General features: G+C 39.9%; 4 protein-coding genes across 5 annotated transcripts; 1 reads left to right on the plus strand and 3 right to left on the minus strand.

Annotated features, from left to right (window-relative positions):
• Window positions 1-1,802: 1,802 nt before the first annotated feature.
• Window positions 1,803-5,499, minus strand: LOC139992662 (zinc finger protein 346). Its single transcript, XM_072013756.1, has 8 exons — window positions 5,366-5,499; window positions 3,660-4,118; window positions 3,403-3,476; window positions 3,121-3,270; window positions 2,929-3,023; window positions 2,539-2,840; window positions 2,204-2,272; window positions 1,803-2,132 (listed from the first exon to the last, which is right to left on the minus strand). The coding sequence occupies exons 1-8, from the start codon at window positions 5,403-5,405 to the stop codon at window positions 1,978-1,980; spliced, it is 1,344 nt and encodes a 447-aa protein (XP_071869857.1). The 5' UTR covers window positions 5,406-5,499; the 3' UTR covers window positions 1,803-1,977.
• A 308-nt stretch (window positions 5,500-5,807) lies between these two features.
• Window positions 5,808-7,648, plus strand: LOC139992665 (UPF0415 protein C7orf25 homolog). Its single transcript, XM_072013762.1, has 4 exons — window positions 5,808-5,957; window positions 6,166-6,607; window positions 6,700-7,253; window positions 7,317-7,648. The coding sequence occupies exons 1-4, from the start codon at window positions 5,808-5,810 to the stop codon at window positions 7,401-7,403; spliced, it is 1,233 nt and encodes a 410-aa protein (XP_071869863.1). The 3' UTR covers window positions 7,404-7,648.
• On the minus strand, window positions 7,400-8,528 carry LOC139992671 (tetratricopeptide repeat protein 12). Of its 2 annotated transcripts, XM_072013772.1 has the most exons (4): window positions 8,325-8,528; window positions 8,072-8,266; window positions 7,625-8,017; window positions 7,400-7,540 (listed from the first exon to the last, which is right to left on the minus strand). In XM_072013772.1, exons 1-4 carry the CDS (start codon window positions 8,458-8,460, stop codon window positions 7,497-7,499), a joined length of 768 nt encoding a protein of 255 aa, XP_071869873.1. In that variant the 5' UTR covers window positions 8,461-8,528; the 3' UTR covers window positions 7,400-7,496. The 2 variants fall into 2 exon arrangements, with proteins under 2 accessions (XP_071869873.1, XP_071869872.1); XM_072013771.1 differs by having other exon boundaries at window positions 7,625-8,266.
• A 208-nt stretch (window positions 8,529-8,736) lies between these two features.
• On the minus strand, window positions 8,737-10,086 carry LOC139992667 (uncharacterized). The gene has a single exon (XM_072013765.1). The coding sequence runs from the start codon at window positions 9,968-9,970 to the stop codon at window positions 8,822-8,824; it is 1,149 nt and encodes a 382-aa protein (XP_071869866.1). The 5' UTR covers window positions 9,971-10,086; the 3' UTR covers window positions 8,737-8,821.
• Window positions 10,087-10,156: the final 70 nt, after the last annotated feature.

The following is a 10,156-nucleotide window of genomic DNA, read 5'->3' on the forward strand; positions in this document are numbered from 1 at the left end:
ATCCGAGACGATCTTTCGCTCGATATCTCCTGTTAATAACGTGGGTCCACGCGATTACGGAAGAGGATTTCTGCGTGAATAGTCGCATAATCAGCGGTCACGAGCCTTATTGCTTATAGGCCTTGTGTACGAGCCTCGGCGTGTTAGATACATTTTCGTCATGGAGGAATTTATCGCGTAGGGTGAATCATATTCGAATCGAAGACAACCCGTTCGATATAGTTATGAAATTCTTTCTTTTTTTTTTTTTATCTTTGGCCGAGCTTGTACGAGGTTGGATCGTTTGCTCTCGTTTATTGCACGATCCTGACGCGTCGGTGCCGGCAATTTCAGAGGAAGACGACTCACACCGCTTTCAGGTTCTCAGAAATTCTCTCCAGTCATCGGCAGGAATTTATCGAATTTCTACGCGAACGCTCGGTGATTAATAAGTTTTTACGCGCATTACACCTGATCGCGTGACAAATCGATTTCCGTCCCTCGTTCTTATTGTGTTCCAGTATTACCTTTATGATTGTCTTGCGAATTCACTTCCGTTCTTCGTCTCCGCTGGAAATTCTCCTCCACTACCATTCGTACGCTAGCAGGCTGCATAAAATCAACATCTCGGTTCTCCCATCGTAAACACGAGAGTAGAAAGAAATAGCAGCGGGTGTAGGTACGTGTACGACAGACGAGAAGATGGAAAAGGGATTTCGGTGATGTCGTAGAGTGGGAGAACGCAGCGAGGAACAAAAAAGGAAAGAGACACGGTAAACGTGGAACCAGCGGTCATAAAAATCCGATGCGCAGGTATAAACCAACGATCTACAAGTCCGTGCGTGGACGATCCTAATCTCTACACGTCGCTGGAATAACAGCAGCCGAAGCTGCGTGACGGAAAGACATGAAAAAGGGTCGCAGGGAAATAGTTAGATGATCGAATTATCGTGAGTTTGTTAAAAAAAAAATCAACGGAATGCGATTCTCCTTGTGGAAACAAAAGGCAGACGATCTCGGAGGAATTTTCAACGCACGAGATCCAGTCTGTCTAAAGTTTTCGCCTTTTTTCGATAGCTTCGAGCTAGGTAAGCGATAGTCGGTGGAATTTTTATGACAAATTCCTCCCTTTTAGCGATATTAACGACGATTTAGCGACGACTAATTCGTTCTTCTTTCCAAAAAGACGCAGCTTTTACGTGTCTTGTTGCCATTTTTGGGTATCATGAATGTAGCTCCAGGGTTTCTTACTCGTTGATTCATGCTTTACAGCGACATTTTTATTTGGTTACCACTGTCAAAAGATATATTTGTCGCGGGGAAGTGACAGTAAAAACAGGCTGAAAACGTTGATCCGTCATACGTGTCTTAGGAGGTAATTAATAGAGGAGGGTTCGGTATGGCTCGTTCGCTCGGTCATAAATTCTGCGGAAGGTCGGCAGCGAACGACGCATAAATTTCACTTGGACGCGACAAACGCGCGTTCGTAGGAGCGCGCGCGCGCGATTTCGCGAATTGAACGGCGGGGAGCGTTCGAGCTAATGGTTTCGTAATTGAATAAATGTGGGCGATTAGTCGCGCAACCTCCGAGACGGTTAACGAGCTACCGTCTAAATAACCGTTCGGCTTACTGAAAATCGAATTTACAGTTAATCGGTATTTAATTTAAAACACCGATTAACGCTAACAGACTTATCTTGCTCATCAGTGGCGCGACGATCGGATCCAACTTCGCGTTAATTCATAATTTTCGTTAGTCTCGCGGTGACGTTGGAAGACTCAGAGGTTACCGACTTCCTCGAAAGTCTCGCCGCTAGACCCTATATCGAACAAGAGTTTTATTTCTTATTATTAGGCACAGATCGCTGCACGTTGCTTGCGATACAACCACGATACATCTGCGTAATCGAAAAATGAGAGAAAAGTTTCAGTGAAAACAACGGACAGACAAGGAAGTAGCGTGCACCGACCGTGCACGTGTACGATGCTCCCGTGGTTTTATTTCTTCTTGAATCTAGCTTTCTTCGACACCACTACGGCATTAGACGGAGACTTTGGGTTCGACTGATTTTTATGTTTTTTGCTCTCCACGTGCTGAGCAAACGTACTCTCGGAGTTTAACGACAGATTGCACGGTGCACAATAATACTGACCTGCAAACGAAACAGTTTACTCAGGGATGTGACTAGGGTTATCGTTCGAACGTTCGAGAACGTATCCCTACCTGATGGTGTTCGGTAAATGGAATAATCTATAGGTCCGGGAGTAGCGGGTGTCGCCTCGCTCTCGGTAGCTAAAAACATTCATAATAATAAACATTGCCGCGATACGAACGAACCTATTGTCCCGCTCATAAGATTTAAGATCAAGACGCTTACCACGAGAGTACGCCAACTTGAAAAATCATTAGGATATTGTCGAAATCGTCGACAATTATTACTTGGGTCAACTACCGTTATTACATATATATATATATTGTCGTGGCTCGTATTATCGTGGAACGCGTTGTCCTAACGCTTACGAACGGGATAGATGTCTGTAAATAAATAAAATAGTTACCAGGCTCGGGAACCGGCAGTCCGTTCAATCTGAGCATTCTCAAGTGCCTAGCACCGCGTTTGTGCGTTTCTAATTGATCCTGCCGATTTGCCGAAACACCGCAGAGATCGCAACGCAACGGCGTTGGATAAGGAGGCGGTGTGTAGATGGAGGCCGTTGCTGGTGCAGGTACCGCATTGGTACCGTCAGGTACTACCGGCTGTGCCGGTGTAGATTGCACTTCCGTCTGAAAAGCCATTCCGAATCGGCCGCTGGGATCTATTTGACTGTACTGATTTTGATTTTGCGACTTCTTCGACGGCCTGTAGAATTCAACGCTCTGGTATGACGATCTCGGCTGACACAGCTATCTTTCTAAGAATAATTTGAGACAAGTATACATCTCTGTACCTCGCACGACGTCCGCCGTTCGCTGCTCTAATATGTTTTTTACCAGCGTAGTGTTGCGTCGCATCCGTTTGCGACGTGAACCACGTCTTACAAATCTGCAAATCAAACACGTTTCGCTCGTGTAACAGCGTTCAATCGCGATTTACCTGTTATTCCATTCCACCAACGACGATGTACTTTTCATCTGCTTACATCACAATAATTTTGCCAGTCGGTGGTCGTACTACTGACTTGGCCGTCTTCGGTCTTTTGTTTCTTTACACTCTGATTCAGAAACATAGACACCTTCTTCTGATGCGGCTTTCCATCGTAATGTAACTTAGCTTGTAACGTAGAGTTCATCTGAAACCGTTCGTTTTTAAGCAAATTATAATTCGCTGCCGTATTCGCTTAAATACGTGTTAATCAAACAACGACACGATATTCAACAGAGTCGCGCGTGTATTTTTATCGGATAAAGTAATCGAGCCTTACAACTGCATTGCACAGATCGCATTTCAGCGGTTTCATTAGTGCTGCCAGTTCCCTCTGGGCGCTTGCAACTTTCTCTACGAAATAGAAACATAAATCAATCTTTAATTAGCTAAAATACCGTAAGAATCTGCAATCGGATTTCTCCAATGATAATTTGATGCGCATAAAGCGGTATTCTACAGGCCGGTTGAATTTTTTTCCATCAAACAAATATATCCTATTCGTTTCACTTGTTATCACGTGTCGCAAACAATTACCTGCGTCTACCGCGGGATCGATGAACTCGTTCTTGCGTTTGTAATACTTGTTCTTGGTCTTGTTGCAAACTTGTATCGTCGGCGATACGACTGCCGCAGCTGCCGCTTTGTAGGTCGTGTCGTACCACCGTGCATAAAGGTCCGATGTATCGGAATCCGTTGGTACCCACCAGGGTGTAGTCGGCTGTCCAGGTGTTTGTGGTTGCATCGCCGGATGCATGATATACGCTGTTGGCACAGGAAGGCTTGAAAACGACGTGGTTGCTGCTTGAATCGTTGTTACATTTCCCGCTGTTTCGTTAGTCGATAAACCGGTCGTCGTCGATTCTGTTGTCACAGGTTGTTGTTGTTGTTGTTGTTGTTGCTCCGTCGTAATTGCCAAGTTGTTGCTTTTCGACGTCGTAACTGGAGGCGGAGGCGGCGGAGGCGGTGGAGGCGGCGGCAGAAAACATTCTAATCCTGTATTATGCACGAACGGAAAACATTTAATTCAATTACCACAACAATTTTGGTATAAATGATACATAAAACGCGCATGCCAAAGAATTTGCGTCAACCGTTAGATTTATCTCGCTAATAAAATGACCGGACAGTTTAAGCGCCTCCGAGCCACGTATAAAAATGCGCGGATAAAATATACCGAAAAAATAAAATAATAAAATCCAAAGAGATACGTATCAACGTAATTTGCTGCAAGATCGGATTTAATCGCGCGCAATGCTCTGACTAATTTTGCTAATTTCGAATAAGTCGGCGAACGTAACCCGTAATATCGGTCATTTTTATTTGTAACATGCAAGATACATTTGCCGAGCTGTTACAAACGGCAGTAACCGTATTTCGCTTATCGACTACACGCTGCTATAATATCCACTCTACACCTCGCGATCGAATAATCTGCTTTGGCAGCCACGATTAACTTTTGCGCTATCGAGATAACGGGAGTAACGTATTGGTTAAATTTGATGAAAAAATTAGTATCGCGCGTAAGGAACGAAACGCATAACGCGGTAATAACGCTCGATACAATGTTCATAAAATACCAACGATCGTATCATGCTATATACGCTTAAATGGTAACAGAGTGTTTATATACATTGTTACGGATACTACATTCGATGTAACGTAAGATAATCCATTTAATTAATTATGATCTGTCGATAAATTTCGATTTCATTCATAAATTTTGCATTTTCCTACGAAAACGACAGAGATGTATCACCACACTGTTGCATCGGTATATATACACGTTATGTGTCTGTTATTTCATACTTTAAGCCGTCAGCTGATTTCGACAGTGAAACACAGAATAAAAGTTTGACAGTAAGCACACCGGTACTCTACAGTCAACGCGTCTTTTTATTTCACGTGCCAAATATAGAGTGCAATACGTGCATGCTTTGAGTAATTGTTTTGATAATTGACTGATATAGACATATCAAAAGTCACATCCGGTTATTTTTAATAGAAGCTGTTGCATTAGGTGGCGTACGTTTGTGTTTTCAGCGACATTCTACCATTCATAAGAAATATCCTGTCCTAAATACAACAATCACAACGTGACGAACGTTTTATGTATTTTCAATGATCGACGTGTCCGGGACATTTACGTGTTTGCATATTTTCGGTACACTAGATTCACTAGGACATATGTTTCTACAACGTGAATCAATGAGAGAAATTCTTTCCTACAAATAGAAACTCACCCGGTATTTCTGGATTTTCGATGATCTTCGCGCTAGACATTTTGCAGCGTAAATACCGCGATATTTCTCTATTATTGTCAGAGAAAACTTGACGGCGCGCGATAATTACGGCGCGATAAGGAGCCTTGTTTTCGTTCGCTCTGCACTCGCGAATTAGTTTCCTGTCTGTAGTTTTACATTTCGCACGATTCGCTGGAACATGGTATCATTACGATTCATGTATTATGTTTGACTGTCAATTATTCGGTGAAATACAAAAGTTTGTGAGGTTAATAGACGAGTTTGACAAGCGACCCGACGACATTACGCGATATCGAGCTGTGATGCAAGATGGCTGCTAACACTACGTTCGTCGATCGTGGACTATCCAAAATTATTAGAATTACCACAGAAAATAGAATTTTTCATGGCCAACTTGTCGAAAATCGCTTAATCCGGGAGGATGGAGGAAAAGGCTGAGCTTTTAACATGCATCGAGGAAAAAATAGAGAGTGGCAAAGCCACGATAGACAGGCTGAAACTTGTGGGAAAGATTGACGGGATTGAAAAACTTATACGAAAAATTCAACAAGAAATTAAATTTTTAGAAAAGGTACGTCTCCTTGAAATTACAATAAGAGTTCCATCGTATACATATATTTCCTTCACGAGGTTCAGCAGCGATTATATGCATCTATAACTGTAAAATATTTCATTGCATCTGTTTCTTCTAATCTCGTTGATTATAAATATGCAAGGTGGTTACATACTTTTTAAGTTAAAAGAATCAGGATTATAATTATATGCTATTCTCAATAAAGGTACAATCTACAGGGAACGTAAAGAAAGAACATCTACAGAGTACAAATTTGATTCATTTGAATGCAATTGTAGCACGACTCTTCTGTGCTAATGAACCTACCAATGTTATGAAACCCTTTAAGTATCAGAAGTCACGCTTAGAAGTAGATATTGTATGCAATGGTGGTGCGTCGTGGATAAAAGTTATTGCTAGAAATGCTAGAGCTCTCACTATGATTTCAATGGGTAATGGAGAATACGGGCAAAAATCTGTGCTTGACCAAGCAATGAGTTACTTGCGATGCGCAAACTGCTATCCACATTTATATAGGCCACCTGATATCGTATTCCACTTTGCTTATGGTATAGAAATTCCATTAGCTACACGTTTGGAACGCATGGGAATAATCGTTGAAGGGGATAAAATGCAGTGTGAAGATGTAAAAAATATAGATGTACACGGTATTGATGTTTTCTTAATACGATACATGCATGAATATAATTCAAGCCATTAACTAAAAAATGATATTCATGGTTTATTCTTCCGGAGGTAGATAGCGAGGACAGATTTTCCACATGGATGTATTCGTTAGAATCTACCGAGGAGCCTTTGGATGAATATAAAAAGAACATAGATTCAGATTTAGATACGTTAAATACATCTTTCCTTAAAACTGAAATAAATATTCTCAACTTGGATGTGTCAACTTTACTAGCGTACGTGACAAACATGACCAATGGATACGATTGTTTTATTTATCGGGAACCTTTACTCACGCAACAAGCAGAAATGGAGAGAAGACGTCCAGTGAAACCCATTTTAGAGGATTTGTTTAAAGGAAAGAAACTAATTGTCTGTCAAACTGCTTATGAAAATTTTATGAACATTATAGATGTTATCGGTGGACCCAAAGAGACTCTTAGGGCAAAAGAACTACTTAGTAAAGTTCAGATTGTTAAGGATATATCAACAGGCAGAATAATGGAGAAGCTTAATTTGGGTGGTAAAATTAAAGATAGATCTAGATTAGTTTTCTCAACAGGGGAAGATATGAAAAGCATTACAGTATCGGCGAATGAGGGATTTGTTAGAGCAGCACGTATGCAGGTATTAGCATTTGTATTATAAATTATAATAGTTTCAAACAATTCCAGTAATAACTTTTTTCAGGGAATTGAATGTACAGTCTTTCTGCATGAACCTAGATCTCTCTCAGAGATTAAAGAAGGTTATGCAACAAAAATAGATCCGTCTTGATACCAGTCAAATGCATTTTAGGTTATTACAAAAGAAATATTCACGCTATACAAGAAATATTTCTATTGTTTACTATCAAATGCTATTACTAGATCAGGCTTGATAATTAACGCGCATGTCCATACTTTCTTCAAATTCTGTAAAAAAAGAAAAAAAAGGTTACAAGTAAAAAGGTTAATTTTAAATAGAAATGTTTCCGATGTAAAAAATATGAAGTATACCGTTAATAAACTTGTTGAAGTGTGGATTTCTTTCTTTTGCTAACTGAATGTATTCTTTATATTTGATTTCGTCTCCAAGTTGTTTGTAACACTTTGCGCTATTTAAGAGGGCTTTCAAGTTTGTATTATTAACTTTTAGCGCCCATTCGCAGTCGGCTAAAGCTTTTTCGAATAATCCAAGCTGAATATACGACAGAGCCCTATTATTCCATAACACGGTCGAATCTTTTCGTTGCTCGAGTGCCTTACTATAGTATGTTACCGCTTTTACGTAGTTCTTCTCCTTAAATGCTCCATTACCGATTGTTTTCAACGTTTCCGCTCGTTCGTTTCTAATTTTCCGGTTCTCTGCTCTTTCTTTCGCATCTTTCTCCACGCTTTTCATAAACGCTTCTATAAAAAGGAATCTTCGATTAGTGTGGGAATGTAAAACACAAGGATCATTACCTTTACACATTTGTTCCTGAGTTGAATTTTCATTGACCGAACATTTGTTAATCACTGTACGATTAATTCTTATTTCTAACTCGGTATCCTCGCATATATCTTTTTCCAACCGTTTTCCCAAAATTTCATCGGCCAATATTTCTCCGTGCTTCTGTTCTTCAGGATCGGAAGACGCCAACTTTTTCACAACTTTTTCTTGAAATTTAATAAATTGAAGATCATGTTCGTAATTGAAAAAGGAGATAGTGCTTACCGACTTCGGTAACGCGACGCATAAAGTTCTGAAATTCTTCCTCGGTTACATGTTTATCTACCATTAAGTTGTCCATAATTTGTTCACCTTCTATTATCTTTTCACCGAGCTTATTATGATCTACTATCTGATTCATATTTTAAATACTTTTTAATAAAAATAATTAGACAAGATCGAGCTAACCAAAATGTGAGGACAACTGGATACAGAAGGTTTCCATAGAAACATGTAACGTAGTAGCATGAATTATGTGCCGAGTGGTTCAAGTGTTAAATAAGTATGAAACATTTATATTCAATTGATTTATTAGAAAATGAACAAGATCATGTAAGAAAGTAATAAGTAAGTGAAGTAGTGAGCTATGGTTAATTTATATATATTGAAATTTTGCAGCTTCTTTTTTAAACAAATATTTATAATCACAAAAAGTTTTATTCAGTCTAAGTGTTATCATCAAAGCAACATATATTAATAATTTAAAACATTTGTTTTGCCTATTAACCGTTGGATCCCTTTCTTGGGGGAAATTCAGAGAGCGTCCCTGCGTTATAATACGTCTGTTCCACATTTGTAACAGGAAACATTTGGGTCGATCCCATGAGTGTCTCCGAATTTTCATTGTCAATTTCTTCAACTTCAAGGGGGTCCATATCCGCATCTTCTTCCATTTCAAATATATCTACTTCATCTTTTATATAAACCGCATACTTCATAGATTTGTTGCTTTCTGAGCTAGTCCCTTGTTTTCTTTTGTCTAAAGGTTCATTTCTCTGAAACTCTTGACGACTTGTAGGTGGCTTTCCAGCTGTAATTTCAACTTCGTCCATAATACATAATTTTTTCAAAGGCAAAGATTTATCCTTTGATATAGCGGACAGAACATGAGGCCAACTAATAACAGGTTCAGAAGACTCTTTCCTTTTTTGAGGTGGTGGGTTGGTAATTCCTCTACTAGTACTTGGCATGTCGTTAATGTCTACAATACTGATTCCAGAGCGCCCTGTATCTAAACGTTGACTTAATAAATTAATATTACCCTCTTCACTTTTTTTGGTAGCGTCTAACGGAATTTTATTTCTGCTTTTATGAAGATGAGTAGACGAAGGCAACTTTGTCGATTGACTGGCCGTTTTATTTTGTGGTTTATTACTATTGGGATCATGATCAGGTACTACTGTTTTGGTAGGTAGACCTTTCGTTTCTTCGATTTTTAGACGAGATACCGTGGTGGTTTTCCTGGACGTATCATGAGACGCGTTGTTCGATTCTCCTACCAAAACGGAAGTTTGAATATGCCGTAGACCGGTGACTTCCAAAATTTCGGCCAATTTCAACAGCCTTCTAACCTCACTTTGAACCACTTGTATTTCACCGCAGTACATGAAATTGACGATAGTCTTGAGATCATCTGCTTCGATATCGTGAAGAATAATCATAGGATGAGGATGATCGTTGGCGACGAGCAGGCGACGAAAGAACGAGCTCGAGTTGGCCAATACCATTTTGTGACATTTTAAAATCGTTCCGTCTTTACATACTAAGGAAAGATCTACAAACTGTTGCTTCTCGTAACACGTATCGAGGGAAACTGCCAAATGCGACGGAAAACTATGCCACTTTAAACTTAATACTGTCTCTTCCCTCATCTTGAATATTGTAATTGACAGCTTTCGATTTTACGTACGACTCACAGCACACGACTTTCGTTTATAACAACACACTCGCCATGACACGTGCCGCTGTCATCGCAACTATGTTTTAAGCGGTGCATTGCAGCATATTCTTTAACGTGCCAAACGTGGATTAGAAACAGCGTTACAATATTGAATTGT

This window comes from Bombus fervidus, chromosome 12, assembly GCF_041682495.2.
Source record: "Bombus fervidus isolate BK054 chromosome 12, iyBomFerv1, whole genome shotgun sequence".
NCBI classification, from domain to species: domain Eukaryota; kingdom Metazoa; phylum Arthropoda; class Insecta; order Hymenoptera; family Apidae; genus Bombus; species Bombus fervidus.

What these genes read in the sequence shown, in the direction of transcription:
- LOC139992665 (XM_072013762.1), top strand. Translation starts at nt 5,808, where the DNA reads ATGGAGGAAAAGGCTGAGCTTTTAACATGCATCGAGGAAAAAATAGAG. An exon ending in AAATTAAATTTTTAGAAAAG is followed by an intron (nt 5,958 to 6,165) that starts GTACGTCTCCTT and finishes TTCTCAATAAAG; the next exon opens with GTACAATCTACAGGGAACGT. An exon ending in TTAGAGCAGCACGTATGCAG is followed by an intron (nt 7,254 to 7,316) that starts GTATTAGCATTT and finishes AACTTTTTTCAG; the next exon opens with GGAATTGAATGTACAGTCTT.
- LOC139992662 (XM_072013756.1), bottom strand. Translation starts at nt 5,405, where the DNA reads ATGTCTAGCGCGAAGATCATCGAAAATCCAGAAATACCGG. An exon ending in AACGGCGGACGTCGTGCGAG is followed by an intron (nt 2,841 to 2,928) that starts GTACAGAGATGT and finishes TGAATTCTACAG; the next exon opens with GCCGTCGAAGAAGTCGCAAA. An exon ending in ACTGCCGGTTCCCGAGCCTG is followed by an intron (nt 2,273 to 2,538) that starts GTAACTATTTTA and finishes GAATGTTTTTAG; the next exon opens with CTACCGAGAGCGAGGCGACA.
- LOC139992671 (XM_072013771.1), bottom strand. Translation starts at nt 8,460, where the DNA reads ATGAATCAGATAGTAGATCATAATAAGCTCGGTGAAAAGATAATAGAA. An exon ending in GCGTCGCGTTACCGAAGTCG is followed by an intron (nt 8,267 to 8,324) that starts GTAAGCACTATC and finishes TTAAATTTCAAG; the next exon opens with AAAAAGTTGTGAAAAAGTTG. An exon ending in CTTCAACAAGTTTATTAACG is followed by an intron (nt 7,541 to 7,624) that starts GTATACTTCATA and finishes CTTTTTTTACAG; the next exon opens with AATTTGAAGAAAGTATGGAC.
- LOC139992667 (XM_072013765.1), bottom strand. Translation starts at nt 9,970, where the DNA reads ATGAGGGAAGAGACAGTATTAAGTTTAAAGTGGCATAGTTTTCCGTCG.